The following is a 20425-nucleotide window of genomic DNA, read 5'->3' as shown; positions in this document are numbered from 1 at the left end:
CATCGGTGATGCTTTCATCCAAAATATTGTCAGGTGGGCCCATGATTACCTGATATTGAGATGTAAAGATACTTAACAGAAGGACTTACAGCTATGCTCCCAACACATACTTACACAAGGGTCCTGCCAGAAACTTTAAAGGTCATTCAAACGTCCTCAAATTCCAGAACTAAACATAGACTTAAACGACTCCCCTCTTTTCCCAAGTAGCTTGACTCTAGTACCATATGTAGGAAGTAAATGCCAATTAAAAATTGCCCAACAATTTTTATACAGTCCTGGGGTCTTGGCCATCTTAATCAGCCCCTGCTTCCATGTAACTCCTTCTGATTTGTCCTGCCAAACCTGCCTCATTTCTGCATACTCATTCCACCCTGCTGCTGGACCAATGTATACATTTTTAGTCATATGGTTATTAAATATTATATATCCTAAACTGTGAGATACCCAGAAACATCCATTAGTATGAGGTATGTAAATAGATATTAGTTTATTCCGTGTCTCTGTTGCTGCCCTTCCATAGTAATGGCGGTCTATCTGGTAACTATTTGGGGGCTAAATATTTATATCCTCTAATCCAGTGATGGCGAACCTTTTAGAGACATAGTGCCCAAACTACAACCAAAACCCACTTATATGTCGCACAGTGCCGACATGACAATTTAAGCAGTAACTTATTGATCCGTGCTGTATCACAAGTTTCAATCATATTTGCATCCTGAGGACATCAATACAATAATAAGAAGAGGGAGAAATTTGGATTGTAGCTTCCTTTCAGGGTCTCCTGAAGAGGTAAAATCAGGGGACCCAGAGCCGGAGCTCCAATGACAATCCATCTCTATCCACACTTTCTCGCTTCTGCTGTAGAACTGGCAGCCAAGGATTTCACTTTAAAATGGCGCTGAGCATGGCACGTCCTGGGCTGTCTTGGACCACCGGAGCCTTGAGTCCTGTCTGGCAAACTCTGTGCTTGGATAAAGACCTGGGTGCCCACAGATAGGGCGTTGAGTGCCATCTTTGGCACCCGTGCCATAGGTTCGCCACCACTGCCCTAATCCCTTCATGTCCTTTCTGTCTCTGATTATTGAAACTGCTTCTCTATCATAGTGTCTTATAATTGAACATATTGTTCATTTAGCACAGTAGGAAAGCCTAGTACTAGAGAATAGCTAACAAAATCATGAGGTAAACCCACCCTACAGCAGCACAAGACCTACAAGATTTACAAAAAGGATCCGACTTAATATTAATTCCAACATAGCACTTGTGATGCTATTAGCTGTCAGGATTCAGGGGCAGTGGACCCACTGTACCACGTAAGCCGACACCTGGGAGCAGAATCTAAGTGGTATCCGGTTTTCACCAGAGCCTGCCGCAAAGCCGGTCGGTCTTGCTGCAGTAGGATACCACTAGGTCACTCCACAGGCATGACTTTGCTTACTGGGTCCCCAAGGCGAAATACAGAATCAGAGAGCAGAAATGTGGTCATGGACAGGCAGGAGGTCAGGACAGGCAGCACGGGATCATAGTTGTGGATGTAACGGAAAGTCTGGATGGGTGGCAAAGGATCAGAGCCAGGAACATAGTAGAAGGTCACAACGGGAATCACACAGGCAGAATTAAAACACTTTCTCAAAGGCATATAGTATAAAGATGCATCAGGGTTTGCAGGAAGAGGCCGGCTATAAATAGAACCAGGGAGGCCCAGCACGAATTAGAGTCACGCGTATGCCCGAGGAGGCGGGGACGCATGCCGGCCCATGCTGGATCGCGGTAAGATAAGTTTACCTGCGACCCGGGACATGGGACGCAGGAGCAACTGTGACATTATCCCATGCAAATTATTTAAAAAATTGTCATGAGTGGTGTGAAAGAGGGAAAGTGTTGCAATTCCCTGGATGTGTACTTGAAAACTGCTGTAGATGGCACCATAAATCCTCCTTTTGTAATACTATGCTAAAATACACGTGGTAAGGTTTTCTACACATATCTGTGCAACCCCTTTAAATTGTTTTACAAGAAATATTTTACTTTCTAGTGAATTCTTTTAACGGTTGAAATCACTTTTGAGCTGATATGTATCTTTGTCTCTGTGCAGGTCAATGATGAAGTCACCAACTTGCCAGTCGTTTTAGTTGATGGAAAAATGCAAGTGAGACAAAGTGGCTTGACTGCTATTCTTGAAACAAAATTTGGTCTGGTAGTTACTTCTGATTGGAACTGGTACACCACAATTTCACTTCCCAGTAGCTACTACAATGCTGTCTCTGGTCTTTGTGGGAACTTTAATCAAGATCCAAATGAAGACCAAATTACTCCTGATGGAAATCGGGTCAATGATATAGCAGAGTGGGCAGCTTCATGGAAAATCGGTGAGGAAGATCCATTTGATGAAGACCATTCTGGAGGCAACTTTCCTGTTTGTGGTAAAGCGGATTTGGGAAAATATAAAAATGACAGGAGCTGTGGACTCATGTTGAAAAAGAATGGTCCATTCGAAGCATGTGCCTCGAAAGTCAATCCCACCAAGTTCTATGAGGCTTGCCTCTTTGATGTTTGTATGGCTAATGGGGCTGCAGACTTTCTTTGCCAGTCACTGGAGACATATGCAGGTGCTTGCAAGAACCAAGGAGTCAAGATGCTTGATTGGCGGACATCTTCCAATTGCCGTGAGTACAATGTTTCAAAGTAGATCTTCTAATAAATGTGTAAAAAACTCTGAGACAGATTTTGCTGTTGAAAATAGAAATATAATGTGAATTAGAAGCTCTAGAACCTCTATTAATTACAGTATTACAAAAATGAATTACATGCAACCGATGCAATTATAGGCAAAGAAAGAAAGTGTACTTATCCTGGTCCAGCTCTATAATACCAAATTGTATCTCCCAGTTGGTGTAGTATAGTGTGGAAGAAGGTGCTCACAGGATCACCGTGGCCAATCAGAGGATCTCGATGACATCACGTTTCATAGCTGCCCCTTAACCTTGCCCAGAATACTTCTGACCCAGCCAGGAGAACCCAAAAAAAACCCCAGGAGATGCAATAAAGGGAACCGTTGGATCGAGCTGCCCTGGGACCCTTAGGTCAAATGAAAAAACATGAAAAGGCTTTAGTGAGCCTTGAATAACAAGGGATTTCTGCCAAAAAAACTATGGAGGTCTCTGTTTGGTTGGACAAAGACTTTCAGCGTACCCTTCCATCGAATAGTTAGTGCTAAGGAGACAATTTCTTCCCTCTGAAGGAGAGACAATATCTTCCCTCTGGAGGAAAGCAATTTACATAACAACACTATTTATAAGAATTACAGTAAATGTATCTCTGAAAAGAGAGCTTTCCCCATAAATACATTGAATTTTGTTTCCTTGAATCTATTTCAGCTATGGCATGTGAGGACCCCAACAGCCACTATAACGCCTGTGGAAATGCTTGTCCGGCCAGTTGTTTTGACAAAAAATCTCCAGAGAAATGTACAAAGATGTGTGTAGAGATGTGTGAATGTAACCAAGGCATGGTCCTTAGTGGTGACAAGTGTGTGCCCATCTCCAGCTGCGGATGTCCATACAATGGACGCTATTATGAGCCTGAACAGTCCTGGTACAATGAAAAATGCAGCATCCGGTGTAAATGTGACTCGCTACTGGGCATAGTAGTTTGTGAAGAAACAAAATGCAAAGACAGTGAGACTTGTATGATAAAGAATGGGATACAGGGATGTTATCCAACCAAGCACTCAATCTGCTTAGCCTCAGGGGATGGTCACTACACCTCCTTTGATGGCAGGAAAATTGAATTTATGGGTACATGTATCTACCAGCTAGTTGGCGTGACTACCCCATCACTGACAGGTTTCACAGTAAAGGCCCAGAATGACCACTATGGTAACAATGCTGTCATCTTGGAAGTTTACAACACAACAATAACCATGAGTAAAGATCACCCACAACAGATCAAGGTATGGAATTCACAATTATTCAACCAAACAGAAGTCATGATAGAGTAATGGTAGATTGTTTGATAATGTATAATCTGAATGACTAACATTTATTAGTATTTATAACTATGGGCTGTCTTTTGACAGGTCAACGAGCAACTTGCGGATTTGCCCTATTACTTAGAGCCTTCAAAAATCACAGTCTACATTTCCGGAGCAAATATAATCACTAAGACAGATTTTGACTTGCAATTGACTTTTGATGGACAAAGTTATGCACGTGTTATCCTTCCAAGCACCTACCAGGGGACTGTCAATGGTTTGTGTGGAAACAACAATGGAGACCCTAGTGATGACTTCAACATTAAAGATGGAGTGGCAGCCAAAAGCCCAGAGGAGTTTGGAAAGCATTGGAAAGTTGGAGAGGTGGAAGGATGTCAAGAAACTTGTTCAGAGTGTTCTAAGTGCAATGAGGCTGATACGAAACCTTATAAGAGTGACCAGTATTGTGGGCTTCTTCTTAAGCCTGATGGACCCTTCAGTCAATGTCATGCTTCTATCAACCCAGAGCCTTATTTTGATGACTGTGTATCTAGAGCTTGTTCACACCAGGGTCATCAGTCTGTTTTCAGTGCCAGCATTGCATCTTATGTTTCTGAATGTCAAAGAAATGGTTCTCTGATCAAGGAATGGAGGACACCATCTTTCTGCAGTAAGTATTCTCTCACAGTGGGTAACCATCATCTCTGTGTTCAACTCTTCAAATTAACCATTATCATACAATGTCCGATACATAGTCATTCTTCCCAGATTTTGTATTGATAAAATCCCATCTTTGTGTTTTCAGAACTCACCTGCCCCCCGAACAGTAGCTACAAACTCCTTGGAGATGGATGTCCCACTACCTGTTTTGGTCTAATACCACCACCAACCTGTGTTAAGTCCTTCACTGAAGGGTGTTATTGTAATGATGGCTTTGTGCTGAGTGGAGACAAATGTGTGACCATTGCAGAATGTGGCTGTGTCTTTGAAAACAAATATTATAAGTTGGGTCAAGAATTCTTCAAAGACAATCGGTGCCAGAAGAAATGTACTTGTGGAAGCAATGGCGTTGTCACCTGCCAGGACCACAACTGTGGCATCAATGAAGAATGCAAAGTGGTAGATGGCAACTTAGGCTGTCATGGTAAAGAGTTTGGCCAATGTATAGCTTGGGGAGATCCCCACTATATCACCCTTGATAAGCTCTACTATGATATGCAGGGCATCTGTAGTTACATCCTTTTTAAAGTCAACATCAGTGGAATCCTCATTGTGGTGGCAGTGGAAAATGAGCCATATGGAAATGTAGCAGTCACTAAGTCAGTCACTGTAACCATAGGAAAATACATAATATACATGGAAAGAGAAAAATCATGGAGTATTGAAGTGAGTATTAAATTTACATCTTGAGAAAATACATCCTTAAATTGAATGTACACTTTTTTATTGTGTTTGTTTCTATATCATTGTTGAGTCAGCAGCTGAGATTTTCCCTTTTGATTCTCACAGGTCAACAATGAAAGATACAACGTTCCATGCCGATCCCGAAATCATCCATTCTGGATCAATACAGAAGGAAATAATGTGTTTATTTATACCATATATGGCATTACTGTTCTCTATGACCATTGGTACTTTGTCTCCATCTGGGTACCCAGCTCCTATGCTGGAATTACTGAAGGTCTCTGTGGAAACTATAACAAAAACACGAAAGACGATTTCCGTCTTCAAAATGGCACCATAGTTACGGATGTGGCAGTATTTGCAGAGTCTTGGGCAATGGGTGAACAGAAAGCAAGCTGTCGTGGGTGTTCGGGTGATCATTGTTTTACCTGTGATAAAGTGAAAACTATCGAGGCTCAGTCACCCACCAAATGCGGATTGATAAATGATGTTCAAGGTCCCTTTAAGGAATGCCATGCATTGGTACCTCCAAAAACTTATACCGATAGCTGTGTATTTGATGTTTGTGCCAGTGGGAAAAGCCAGGATGCATTATGTGCCAGCCTACAAACATATACAACATTGTGCCAAGAGAAAGGAGCCAAGATAGGAACCTGGAGAGATATTGCTGGTTGCCGTAAGTCATCTTCTCTTAATTATACATAAAGTAGAGTAATTCTGGTGTCAACAACCTCCAGTACATGTGTATTAGGAGAGTAGATAAGGCCACGCCAGACTCTTCCCAAGACCAAAAGGATTGGGCATGTAAAATCAAACACCTTCCATCTCAGGAAGAGTCAGGAGGTCTCCATAATGATTAGATGATCTTCTAACATGCATTGTTTATGCCAATGTCCAAGCATTAGTGGATGATCTTTCAACACCCTGTTTATTGGTCAACTCTAATCGTCTTATCCAGACATATCTCAACAATGATGCTCAGTCAACAATATTTTTGATAACAAATCCATTGCATCTCTTAGGTTAGATAGATCGATACATAGGCCTTTGAACTAAGCTGTAATTGTTCGTTGTGTTTCCTTCTAGCACTTCAATGTCCATCCAACAGTCATTATGAACCATGTACCAAAACCTGCAGCTCCAGTTGCAACACTCTTATGGCTCCAAGTACTTGTAGTAAAAAATGCTACGAGGGCTGTGTGTGCGACAAAGGATATATGTTTGACCGAGGGATCTGTGTGCCGTTGCGTAGTTGTGGCTGTAACCTTAATGGACGGTATCTCAGTGTAAGAAAATATGATGCAACGTTTTTCCAGGCCTCATTATACTTGTAGCTTATATATGTGAATATTATTCTTATGTACAAGATTGATATTTAACTAGTCTTTATGTTATATAGTCATAGTTTCATTTTTTTTCTAGTCCCCACTGTTCCCAACTAATCAGTGTGTTTAGTTTTGGCAACCAATATTCTGATTAAGTTCTTTATTTAGTTTTATATTAAGCTTTAGTGTCAGGTGGGTGGACCCATGTTTCATGGTCCACCAATCTGACAGTAGGGAGCCGAAGTGAAGTAAAGGATACTGAAACTAATGGTATTTATTGCTAAGGAACGGTGGGGAGGGGGGTGGGGGGAGGCAGAAAAATTCCAAGTCTGCTGCTTTCAGTGGGGCGCCAACTAAGTGTAGGAGATGGTGAAACATCCTTAAACAGAGACACTGAGCCTACATGCCAATGTTTGCTTCTTATTGCAGGCTAACGAAAGTGTGGTAAGTGATGACTGCAGAGAAAGATGTACTTGTAACCCTGGAGGTGGAATGACATGCAGTTCTATGAGCTGTGCAGAGGATGAGATTTGTGATATCTTTGGCGGAGTTCGAACTTGTGTTAAGAAAGGTGAGTCTAACAAGTTGGTCAAATTATTAAAGAGGGTTTACAAGAATTATGGAAAAACCCTCTAAGAGCGGTAAAAAAATTAAATAAAGGCCCACATGTAGATTGTCTACATGAAAATGGCACATACTCCACTTGCCCAAAGTGCATGAACTGAGTGCACCAGATGTGTCAGACTTTCGATGCAAATGTGCACTGCCCCTTTCAAAACAGCAATGTATCGTGGTATGCATACTGCATCCGTGACACCATACTAGTGCAAACATTTCATAAATACATTTCCAAGCAGTTTTCTGGTCCAGACTGTGTAGTAAATCTGGTCCAAAGTGTACTTAACATGCACCGGCCCCTGATCTAGTGGCTAATTATAACATTGGCTGCTTAGGTGTTTACGAGGCCCCAAGCCTTCTAGGGGACACATGACTACCCAAACCACCCGCCAAATTTTATACTCAGAAGTACCTTCACCCATGATATTCTTATACATTTGTTTATGCTCTCACATGTACACAAGAGCCATTTCAGGACATTGAAGGTCCTCCAAAGTTCCGGTAACTGTAGATTGAAAGCAGCAGAAGGGACACATCCTCCATTCCTCAAGAAGCTTATTCCAGTACCAGATGTAGGAATCAATTCAAGACTTTTAGGGGCTATAATATTCATACAGTCCAGGGCCCATGGCAGTCGCAGTCTTAATCTGCCCCTGCTTACAGTATGGCACCTGCTTTGACCCTGCCTAGGGTTTCAGCAGTCACTAGAGTCTACTAAGGCCATTGATTATATACAACAGCAAGTCTGTGATCACCAACAATAATGATTAAGGAGAGAGTGTCAGTCAAGCAACATCAGTCACAACTCTGGAATCCCAGCCCCATTTAGTTTTCTGAAATTCCATAACTGTATTTACCTTTCAAATACATTAGTAACATTTGACTGTTTTAGGATTTTACTTAGGATATCTGAAATGAATTTGACACAACCTGCCTTTCGGAAAACATAGCTAAATTCTTATCCATATTGTATTTAATTGTTTGCCCTAAATAAACAGTATTTTATTTAATCATTTAGACCCATGCAAGAGGAAACCATGTCATTCAAAAGAGACTTGTGAAGTCCACGATGGCGAAGCAGTGTGTGTACCAAATTTCACCGGCCTGTGCTGGGCTTGGGGAGATCCTCATTTCCATTCCTTGGATGAGTACGACTTCAGCTTTCAAGGCACCTGCAGCTATATTCTCTCACAGTACAATGGTAGTGATCTGGTTCCATACCAGATCGTTATAAAGAACGACAACAGAGGAACGGAAGATGGGTCATTTGCCAGAAAAGTGGAAATGACTATTTATGATATGAAAATCGGCATTGAAGTTGGAGAATTCCCTAAAATACGAGTATGTTTCCTAAACATGAATGTAGACATTAAAAAATGTAGGAAAATTTATACTTGAAATTTAGAGGTCAGTTACTCCATTAACTCTTCTGTAGCTCTAGTTAGTAGCTTAGTAGTGGCAGGCGTACAATGCAATAGAGGGTTTGTGGGACCACCTGTTCCCCTGACGGGTGGGGAGCCAGAAAGTTTAAAGCCAGAAAGTTTGGCAGAAATTCTCCCTTATATAAATGTAAGGAACTAATATTCTAAATTGTTATCAAGTGAACATGATCTAAAGCATCTTGTTTTTTTCATTTTTTTCCTACAGGTTAATGATGAGATAACAAACCTGCCCGTAAGTCTAGCTGAGGGGAAAATCACCATAACGCGCACTGGACTGACAGCAATTTTGGAGACTGATTTTAATATGCAGTTTACTTTCGACTGGAATTCAGAAGTTACATTATCCATTCCAAGTACTTACTACAATTCTGTGTCTGGTCTCTGCGGAAACTTCAACCAAGATCCAGTTGATGATCAACAGTCCCCAGAAGGAAAGCTGATAAACTCCACTATAGAATGGGCAGCTTCATGGAAAGTCTACGATCGTGATCCTTTCTGCTTCCACTTTTGTCCTGGCATATGTCCATCTTGTGAAGAAAGCAAGAAAAAACTTTACGGAGGAAATGATTATTGTGGCATCTTGTTCAAAAAAGATGGACCTTTCCGAGACTGCATCTCCAAAGTTAGTCCAAATAAGTTTTTCGATGGTTGTCTCTTTGATACCTGTATGAATGATGGAGCTAAAGTCATCCTTTGCCAAGCTCTGGAGGCCTATGCAGACACTTGTATGAGTCAAGGGATAAAGATCTATGATTGGAGAACATCTTCTGACTGTCGTGAGTACAATAAACTTTTGTAAAGGGAATACTTTTAGACAAGTCCAAACAGCCAAATATGAGACTTACTGAATTCAGGGTAAAGTCTTGTGATTTCTTGTAGAAAAGTAGAGATATGTAAAGGTAAGCAGAATAGACTACAGGGCACTCCATCCTTCAATCATAGAGATTAGTTTTGAAAAATGAATCCTTACATGGACACTTATGGGGTGTATAAAACAGTACCGCACCCTGTAAAGGGAGACGTGTAAAAAATGGCTTCCTGCGGTGGACCCCAAAAAGTAATTGCTAATTGTTGGGTGCTAGAGCAGCTCATTTTGATCAGCAAACCTTTGAGTTGACTTGAATCTAAGTCAAAATGTATCATTCCTTAATGTTTTGTAAGCCACAGTATTTATAAGTGCTTCACAATATGGTATTAGTGTAATACACAGATGTTGACTAAGCGCCTTAGTTAATGATGATTCCACAATGTTTTTGTTTATTATAGCAAAAATTTGTGAAGATCCAAACAGCCATTACAATTCCTGTGGAAATTCTTGTCCAGCCACTTGCACCGACAAAGGTGCACCAGAAAAATGCACCAGACCCTGCAAAGAAACCTGCGAATGCAATAAAAACATGGTCCTTAGTGGCGACAAGTGTGTTCCCATGACAAACTGCGGATGTCAATTTAATGGAAGATATTACGATCACAACCAGACCTGGTACAATGAGAACTGCAATGTGCAATGTACATGTGACCCCGATCGGTCCCAGGTGGTCTGCCAGTCATCCAGATGCAAAGAAAGTGAGACCTGCCTGATTGTCAATGGGATACGAGGCTGTTATCCTACAGACTATTCCACCTGTACAGTTTCTGGTGATCTTCACTATACCACATTTGATAGAAAAGAAGTAGACTTTATAGGAAATTGTATTTATCAGATGGTGAATGTTACATCAAATGACCCATCATTGACACAATTCTCACTCAAGGTTCAAAATGACCATCACAGTAACCTAGCGGCGTTCTTCACTAAAAAAATCACATTGGAGGTCTACAATAAAACAATAACCATGAGTAAGGATCAACCGCAACAGATTGAGGTAAACAATATTGCAGTTTAAAAAAAGAAAATTGTATTGATAAGATTACAAAGCTAATTTTTTTGATACAATGAAGCATTTGACTAGATTTTGTATGGAGACAGGTTCTAATGGTAATACCATCACCTATTTAAAGGGAACCTGTCACCAGGAGAGCCATTTTTAGCACTTCCCCAGTCCCCACAGAGCATAGTACATACACTGCCAAAGTGTTTTTGTATAAAAAATTGGTTCTACAGAAAAAAAGATATGTTATATTGTACCTTTCATTAGCATCTGCTGTGTGACTAGGCAGTTGCCTTTTGGGAGGATCCTTGGGAAACATGTGACCTTTTCAAATATATGAATAACTCCCCTCACTCGGGATTGGCTGTAGAGGAGCAGTGGGCGTTGCTAAGCCCAGTGATGGGTGTTTTCATATATTTGAAAAGGTCACATGGAGTAGCTGTTCCCCAAGGGTGGGGGGGAAACTGCTCCTTTCCAGCTCCTCCCAAAAGGCAACTGCCTAGTCACACTGCAGATGCTAACGAAAGGTACAATATAACATATCTTTTTTTCTGTAAAACCTATTTTTAATACAAAAACACTTTGGCAGTGTATGTACTATGCTCTGTGGGGACTAGGAGAGTGCTAAAAATGGGTCTCCTGGTGACAGGTTTCCTTTAATATTCCAAAAAGATCAGCAATATTTTAATCCCAAAAAAACCCCTTAAAGATAGATCTTATGTGCTATGATAATACTGTATTTGATATCTTAATTACACATATATAACTTTCAAATCTCTTCATTAGGTTGATGGACGTATTGTGAACCTACCCTACAATTTTGAGTCGACAAAGATCATTATCTATATTTGCGGAGTCCATACAGTAGTAAAGACAAATTTTGATCTGACCATACGTTTCAATGGTTTAAATCACGTTAGTGTAAAGCTGCCAAATACATACAAAGATGCTGTCAATGGTCTATGCGGAAACAACAATGGAGACCCTGAAGATGATTTGACCCTACGAAAAGGAGAAAAGGCCATTACACCAGAAGAATTTACAAAGCACTGGAAGGTGGGAGAAGTAGAAGGATGTAAAGATGAATGTACAGATTGCCATAAGTGCAGTGAGGCTGAAAAGGAAGTTTACAAGGGTGATCAGTATTGTGGACTTCTCACCAAACCTGGACCCTTAAGTCAATGCCATAATGTTATTGACCCATCTTCTTTCTTTAATAATTGTGTAGCTGATGCTTGTGCCTCCGAGGGATGGCAATCTTTTGTCTGTGCCATCATCGCATCTTATGTTTCAGAATGTCAGCAAAATGGTTCTATGGTCAAGGAATGGAGAAAGCCATCATTTTGTAGTAAGTTTTTCTTCGAGCTTCATAATTGACACACAAAAAATTAATGTTTTTTTTTTGCACAGTCTTTTTTAACAGTCTAAATTTCTGATTTTAGGACTCAATTGCCCTCCGAACAGTCACTACAAACTTCTTGGAGATGGATGTCCCGTCAGCTGTGTTGGTCTTATATCTCCACCAACCTGTGTTAAGTCCTTCACTGAAGGGTGTTACTGTAATGATGGCTTCGTGTTGAGTGGAGATGACTGTGTGCCTATTCAAGAATGTGGTTGTGTCTATGAAAACACATATTACAAGTCAGGTCAAGAATTCTTCAAAGACAATCTATGCCAGAAGAAATGTACATGTGGAAGAAATGGGGTTGTCACCTGCCAGGACAACACCTGTGGCATCAATGAAGAATGCAAAGTGGTGGATGGCAACTTAGGATGTCATGCCAAAGAGTTTGGCCAATGCATAGCTTGGGGAAATTCCCACTATTTCACCTTTGATAAAGTCTACTATACCATGCAAGGCATCTGTAGCTACACCATGTTCAAAGTTAGTTCCGGGAAAACTAAATTTGAAGTCAAAGTGGAAAATGAGCCGCGTGGTGTTGTAGCTGTCACCAAATCTGTCACAGTGACTGTAGGAACCAATGTCATAAAATTAGAGGGAGGAAGAACATGGACATTTAAGGTTAGTTTGACTCTTGTGCTACAACTCTAGATCATATGTAAAATTTACCTAGGTAAATTTAGCTTATGAAAAATTATCCAAAAACAAATTTGTTTTTTATTCTTTCATTACCAGGTGAACAGCGAGAGATATAATGTCCCATGCAAATCGCAAAAACAGGAATACTGGATAAGCCAAGAAGGAAACAATGTGATCCTGCAGACCATCTATGGCATTACGGTGCTATTCGACCAGCAATACTTTGTTTCAATCTGGGTACCAAGTACATTTGCCGGTATCACTGAAGGCCTATGTGGCAATTTCAACAAGAACCCAAAAGATGACTACCGTCTTCCAAATGGTACAATTGTCACAGACATGAACATGTATACTGCATCCTGGACAGTGGGTAAAGATGGATCAACCTGCAAAGGATGTGCTGGTAGTCAGTGTCCTACTTGTAGTGGAGCTGCTTCCAGTGAAGCTAAATCTCGCACTAAATGTGGGGTCATTGAAGATCCTCAAGGTCCATTTAAGGATTGCCATGCCTTAGTACCTCCAGAAACATATATTGACAGCTGTGTATTTGATGTTTGTGTCGGACGTGGTGGCCAGGATGCTCTGTGTGCAAGTCTACAAGCCTACACTGTATTGTGCCAAGAAAGGGGAGCCAAAGTTCAACCTTGGAGAGAAATCATCGACTGTCGTAAGTCATGTTCCTTGTTCTTTCTTTAATGTTTATCTTAGAGGGGTGAAGACTTTTTTCCCCTCTATCCATGTGTCTGGTATGAGTAAGCCATATGTGATAAATAGAGATGAGCGAGCACTAAAATGCTCGGGTACTCGTTATTCGAGACGAACTTTTCCCGATGCTCGAGTGCTCGTTTCGAGTAACGAGCCCCATTGAAGTCAATGGGAGACTCGAGCATTTTTCAAGGGGACCAAGGCTCTGCACAGGGAAGCTTGGCCAAACACCTGGGAACCTCAGAAAAGGATGGAAACACCACGGAAATGGACAGGAAACAGCAGGGGCAGCATGCATGGATGCCTCTGAGGCTGCTTAATCGCACCATTATGCCAAAATTATGGGCAACAGCATGGCCATGACAGAGTGACAGAATGAAGCTAGATAGCATCTAAAACATCCAATAATTGACCCTGACACTATAGGGGACGGCATGCAGAGGCAGCGGCAGCAGCGGAAGGCTAGAGAGTGGCATGGCGACATACCCTAAATGGACTCAGGCTTCAAACCAATGGGTAGCAGAGAGGCACCAAAGAAGGTGAGCAAGAAGCGCTCAAATAATATTGGTACATGATAAAAGTTTGCCAGTATATTTTGTGGATTACACAGCAGGGTGGCGACAAAGTTAACATGGAAGCCATGAAAACAATCCAAAATTCTGCCTGACACAGCTCGTTTGATAAGGGGACGATGTATGGAGGCAGTGAACTAGTAGTAGATTAAAGGTACTGCAGTTAAAACTATGTTAGTTGGTTCTTGGCATGGAGCTGGCGCTCCGCTGCCAGGCGAGCTTTCGCCAATCCAAGCCCCTGTCTCTAGGCTACTCCCCAAACAGCACTTCTAAGAACCTTTCGGATAAGATCAAGTGTAGTAGCGTTCTTATAAGTTTGGGATATGGCGGGTGAGGGGAATGTAAACATCTGCGCAAGAAGCGCTGAAATAATATCCGTAAATGAAAAAAGTTTTCCAGTATATTTTGTGGCTTACACAGCAGGGTGGCGACAAAGTTAACAAGTTTGATGTGGAATGCCCTGCAATAGCTCTTGGGCGGTGTGCCTTTTATCACCTAGGCTCAGCAGTTTGAGCACCGCCTGCTGTCGCTTAGCAACGGCACTGCTGCTGTGCCTAGAGCTACCGACTGATGGCGCCATGCCCACGGATGGTAATTCGGAGGAGGAGGAGGTGGAGGAGGGGTGGGAGGATTTGGAGGTATAGTAGGCCTTTGAGACCTGGACCGAGGTAGGCCCCGCAATCCTCTGCGTCGGCAGTATATGACCAGCCCCAGGGTCAGACTCGGTCCCAGCCTGCACCAAGTTAAGTGTAGTAGCGTTCTTATAAGTTTGGAATATGGCGGGTGAGGGGAATGTAAACAGATGCGCAAGAAGCGCATGATGCGCATGGAGCTGGCGCTCCGCTGCTAGGCGAGCTTTCGCCAATCCAAGCCCCTGTCTCTAGGCTACTCCCCAAACAGCACTTCTAAGAACCTTTTGTATAAGATCAAGTGTAGTAGCGTTCTTATAAGTTTAGGATATGGCGGGTGAGGGGAATGTAAACAGATGCGCAAGAAGCGCATGATGCGCATGGAGCTGGCGCTCCGCTGCTAGGCGAGCTTTCGCCAATCCAAGCCCCTGTCTCTAGGCTACTCCCCAAACAGCACTTCTAAGAACCTTTTGTATAAGATCAAGTGTAGTAGCGTTCTTATAAGTTTAGGATATGGCGGGTGAGGGGAATGTAAACAGATGCGCAAGAATCGCTGAAATAATATCCGTAAATGGTAAAAGTTTGCCAGTGTATTTTGTGGATAACACAGCAGGGTGGCGACAAAGTTAACAACTTTGATGTGGAATCCATGAAAACATCCCAAATTTCGGCCTGACAAACCTCGTTTGATAAAGGGACGATGTATGGAGGCAGCTATATGGACGACTTTTGGAGGTAGCAATGGAGACAACGTGTGGAGGCTGCTATGGAGACAATTCAATTTGGATAGTGCCTGTATGTGGCAGTCCAAAAAATTTTTCAAACCAGAGGAGCAGGTAGGTGGCCCTCCAGAAAAATGGAATAGATTGAGTGCCTGTATGTGGCAGTCCAAAAAATTTTTCAAACCAGAGGAGCAGGTAGGTGGCCCTACAGAAAAATGGAATAGATTGAGTGCCTGTATGTGGCAGTCCAAAAAAGTTTTCAAACCAGAGGAGCAGGTAGGTGGCCCTCCAGAAAAATGGAATAGATTGAGTGCCTGTATGTGGCAGTCCAAAAAAGTTTTTAAACCAGAGGAGCAGGTAGGTGGCCCTCCAGAAAAATGGAATAGATTGAGTGCCTGTATGTGGCAGTCCAAAAAAGTTTTTAAACCAGAGGAGCAGGTAGGTGGCCCTCCAGAAAAATGGAATAGATTGAGTGCCTGTATGTGGCAGTCCCAAAAAATTGTTTAAAACAGAGGACCGGAAAGGTGGCCCTCCAGAAAAATTGAATAGATTGAGTGCCTGTATGTGGCACTCCCAAAAATTGTTTAAAACAGAGGACCGTGTCGGTGGCCCTCCAGAAAAATTAAATGCATAAAGTACTATACCTAGAGCCAGTGGGCCCTGTCAAAAAACAGCCAGTTTCCTCTGCTTTACTGTAGAAAGAGGAGGAGAAGGAGGAAAATGAGGAGGAGGAGGAGTGGATAAATTATTCAGGTTGAGCTTCCTTCACCTGCTGGAGATTTGAAATTAGGAGAAATCCATGCTTTATTCATCTTGATAAGCGTCAGCCTGTCAGCGCTGTCAGTCGACAGGCGTGTACGCTTATCGGTGATGATGCCACCAGCTGCACTGAAAACCCGCTCTGACAAGACGCTAGCGGCAGGGCAGGCAAGAACCTCCAAGGCGTAGAGCGCCAGTTCGTGCCACATGTCCAGCTTTGAAACCCAGTAGTTGTAGGGAGCTGTGTGATCATTTAGGACGATGGTATGGTCAGCTACGTACTCCCTCACCATCTTTCTGTAAAGATCAGCCCTACTCTGCCGAGACTGGGGACAGGTGACAGTGTCTTGCTGGGGTGACATAAAGCTGGCAAAAGCCTTGTAAAGCGTACCCTTGCCAGTGCTGGACAAGCTGCCTGCTCGCCTACTCTCCCTCGCTACTTGTCCCGCAGAACTACGCACTCTGCCGCTAGCGCTGTCAGAAGGGAAATACTGTTTCAGCTTGTGCACCAGGGCCTGCTGGTATTCATGCATTCTCACACTCCTTTCCTCTCCAGGGATGAGAGTGGAAAGATTTTGCTTGTACCGTGGGTCCAGGAGAGTGAACACCCAGTAATCGGTGCTGGAATAAATTCTTTGAACGCGAGGGTCACGGGATAGGCAGCCTAGCATGAAATCTGCCATATGCGCCAGAGTACCAACGCGTAAGAATTCACTCCCCTCACTGGCCTGACTGTCCATTTCCTCCTCCTCCAACTCCTCCAACTCCTCTTCTTCTGCCCATACACGCTCAACAGTGTAGGACTCAACAATGGTCCCCTCTTGTGTCTCGCCAACATTCTCCTCCTCTTCCTCCTCATCCTCCTCCACCTCCACCTCCTCCGATATGCGCTGAGAAACAGACCTAAGGGTGCTTTGGCTATCAACAAGGGAATCTTCTTCCCCTGTCTCTTGTGAGGAGCGCAAAGCTTCCGACTTCATGCTGACCAGAGAGTTTTTCAACAGGCCAAGCAGCGGGATGGTGAGGCTGATGATGGCGGCATCGCCACTGACCATCTGTGTTGACTCCTCAAAGTTACTCAGCACCTGACAGATATCAGACATCCACGTCCACTCCTCATTGTAGACTTGAGGAAGCTGACTGACCTGACTACCAGTTCTGGTGGAAGTTGACATCTGGCAGTCTACAATCGCTCGGCGCTGCTGGTAAACTCTGGATAACATGGTCAGTGTTGAATTCCACCTCGTGGGCACGTCGCACAACAGTCGGTGAGCGGGCAGTTGGAGGCGGCGCTGCGCTGCCCTGAGAGTGGCAGCATCTGTGCTGGACTTCCTGAAATGCGCACAGATGCGGCGCACCTTCGTGAGCAAATCAGACAGATTGGGGTATGTCTTGAGGAAACGCTGAACTATCAGATTTAACACATGGGCCAGGCATGGCACATGTGTCAGTCTGCCGAGTTGCAGAGCCGCCACCAGGTTACGGCCGTTGTCACACACAACCATGCCTGGCTTCAGGTTCAGCAGTGCCAGCCACAGATCAGTCTGCGCCGTGATGCCCTGTAATAGTTCTTGGGCGGTGTGCCTTTTATCGCCTAGGCTCAGCAGTTTGAGCACCGCCTGCTGTCGCTTAGCGACGGCACTGCTGCTGTGCCTAGAGCTACCGACTGATGGCGCCATGCCCACGGATGGTCGTTCGGAGGAGGAGGTGGAGGAGGGGTGGGAGGAGGAGGAGGCATAGTAGGCCTCAAACACCTGGACCGAGGTAGGCCCCGCAATCCTCGGCGTCGGCAGTATATGACCAGCCGCAGGGTCACACTCGGTCCCAGCCTCCACCAAGTTAACCCAATGTGCCGTCAGAGATATATAGTGGCCCTGCCCGGCAGCACTCGTCCACGTGTCCGTGGTCAGGTGGACCTTGTCAGAAACGGCGTTGGTCAGGGCACGGATTATGTTGTCTGACACGTGCTGGTGCAGGGCTGGGACGGCACATCGGGAAAAGTAGTGGCGGCTGGGGACCGAATACCGAGGGGCGGCCGCCGCCATGAGGCTGCGAAAGGCCTCGGTCTCTACTAGCCTATAGGGCAGCATCTCCAGGCTTAGCAATCTGGAAATGTGCACATTAAGGGCTTGGGCGTGCGGGTGGGTTGCACTATATTTGCGTTTCCGCTCCAGCGTCTGGGGTATGGAGAGCTGAACGCTGGTGGATGCTGTGGAGGATCGTGGAGGTGACGATGGGGTTTTTGTGGCAGGGTCCTGGGCAGGGGGCTGACTATCAGCTGACACAGGGGAAGGAGCAGTGGTGTGCACGGCCGGAGGTGAACGCGCTTGTTGCCACTGAGTGGGGTGTTTAGCATTCATATGCCTGCGCATACTGGTGGTAGTTAAGCTAGTAGTGGTGGAACCCCTGCTGATCCTGGTTTGGCAAATGTGGCACACCACAGTCCGTCGGTCATCCGGTGTTTCCTTAAAGAACCTCCAGACTTCTGAAAATCTAGCCCTCGCCGCAGGAGCCCTCGCCACGGGAGCTTCACTAGTTGACACATTTGGCGCTGATGCACCAGCTCTGGCCCTGCCTCTCCGTCTGGCCCCACCACTGCCTCTTCCAACCTGTTCTGGTCGAGGACTCTCCTCCGTCTCAGAAGCACTGTGTTCACCCGGCCTCTCAACCCAGCTTGGGTCTGTCACCTCATCATCCTCCGATCCCTCAGTCTGCTCCCCCCTCGGACTTCCTGCCCTGACAACAACTTCCCCACTGTCTGACAACCGTGTCTCCTCATCGTCGGACACCTCTTTACACACTTCTTCCACTACGTCAACAAGGTCATCATCACCCACAGACTGCGACTGGTGGAAAACCTGGGCATCAGAAAATTGCTCATCAGCAACCGGACAAGTGGTTTGTGACTGTGGGAAGGGTCCAGAAAACAGTTCCTCAGAGTATGCCGGTTCAAATGGCAAATTTTGCTGGGAGGGGGCAGACTGGGGGGGAGGAGGCTGAGGTGCAGGAGCTGGAGGAGTGCCGATTTCGGTGACATGGGTGGACTGCGTGGAAGACTGACTGGTGGACAAATTGCTCGAAGCATTGTCGGCAATCCACGACATCACCTGTTCGCACTGTTCTGGCCTCAACAGTGCTCTACCACGAGTCCCAGTAACTTCAGACATGAACCTAGGGAGTGTAGCTCTGCGGCGTTCCCCTGCTCCCTCATAAGCAGGTGGTGTCTCACCCCGCCCAGGACCACGGCCTCTGACCCCTGCAGTAGTTGGACGCCCACGTCCCCGCCCTCGTCCTCTACCCCTAGCCCTCGGGTTAAACATTTTGAAAATGTGAGTTATAACTTGTATTTTTTTTTAACTTTTTTTTTTTTTTTTTTTTTGTGTTTTTTAGTTTTTAAAACCAAACGATGCTATCCTATTGCTATGGCTATTTTCTAGCCAAGTATTACAGCACACTACTATGCCAGATGAGATGACGCTGAGTTATGAAAAAAATAAACGTAAAATAAAAAAGGAAATGGCAGACTGTGCCTAGTTGAAATACAACCCCGGGCCCTAATAAATTTTCCCACTTCGGTCTTTGCGATGGATATGTGCGTCACTAAAACACAGTGGTCGCAAGTCTGACTCCAAATTGCTCCCAATTTGATAGTAGATGCACTGCAGCAAGTACAGCCACCAGCAGATCAACCAGAAATCAAATATATATAACGCTACTGTAGGCGTAATTAAGACGTTTGTATTCTCCTATGGCTATTTTCTAGCCAAGTATTACAGCACACTACTATGCCAGATGAGATGACGCTGAGTTATGAAAAAAATAAACGTAAAATAAAAAAGGAAATGGCAGACTGTGCCTAGTTGAAATACAACCCCGGGCCCTAATAAATTTTCCCACTTCGGTCTTTGCGATGGATATGTGCGTCACTAAAACACAGTGGTCGCAAGTCTGACTCCAAATTGCTCCCAATTTGATAGTAGATGCACTGCAGCAAGTACAGCCACCAGCAGATCAACCAGAAATCAAATATATATAACGCTACTGTAGGCGTAATTAAGACGTTTGTATTCTCCTATGGCTATTTTCTAGCCAAGTATTACAGCACACTACTATGCCAGATGAGATGACGCTGAGTTATGAAAAAAATAAACGTAAAATAAAAAAGGAAATGGCAGACTGTGCCTAGTTGAAATACAACCCCGGGCCCTAATAAATTTTCCCACTTCGGTCTTTGCGATGGATATGTGCGTCACTAAAACACAGTGGTCGCAAGTCTGACTCCAAATTGCTCCCAATTTGATAGTAGATGCACTGCAGCAAGTACAGCCACCAGCAGATCAACCAGAAATCAAATATATATA

At 44.1% G+C, this 20425-nt stretch overlaps 1 protein-coding gene across 1 annotated transcript in view; it reads left to right on the top strand.

Annotated features, from left to right (window-relative positions):
- LOC140134649 (IgGFc-binding protein-like) overlaps positions 1 to 20425 on the top strand; it is a 68295-nt gene that overhangs the window by 28913 nt on the left and 18957 nt on the right. Inside the window, exons 14-26 of the mRNA XM_072155112.1 lie at positions 2099 to 2669; positions 3381 to 3955; positions 4082 to 4646; positions 4782 to 5362; positions 5486 to 6056; positions 6467 to 6666; positions 7135 to 7276; positions 8342 to 8664; positions 8971 to 9541; positions 10032 to 10630; positions 11423 to 11984; positions 12079 to 12659; positions 12774 to 13344. Of these exons, the coding sequence (XP_072011213.1) occupies positions 2099 to 2669; positions 3381 to 3955; positions 4082 to 4646; positions 4782 to 5362; positions 5486 to 6056; positions 6467 to 6666; positions 7135 to 7276; positions 8342 to 8664; positions 8971 to 9541; positions 10032 to 10630; positions 11423 to 11984; positions 12079 to 12659; positions 12774 to 13344 (6412 nt within the window). The remainder of the gene's footprint in view (positions 1 to 2098; positions 2670 to 3380; positions 3956 to 4081; positions 4647 to 4781; positions 5363 to 5485; positions 6057 to 6466; positions 6667 to 7134; positions 7277 to 8341; positions 8665 to 8970; positions 9542 to 10031; positions 10631 to 11422; positions 11985 to 12078; positions 12660 to 12773; positions 13345 to 20425) is intronic.

The sequence above is a fragment of the Engystomops pustulosus genome, chromosome 6 (genome assembly GCF_040894005.1).
Source record: "Engystomops pustulosus chromosome 6, aEngPut4.maternal, whole genome shotgun sequence".
Classification (NCBI taxonomy): Eukaryota; Metazoa; Chordata; class Amphibia; order Anura; family Leptodactylidae; genus Engystomops; species Engystomops pustulosus.
Note: the sequence above shows the minus strand (reverse complement) of the source record. Positions and strands in the feature narration are given on the sequence as shown.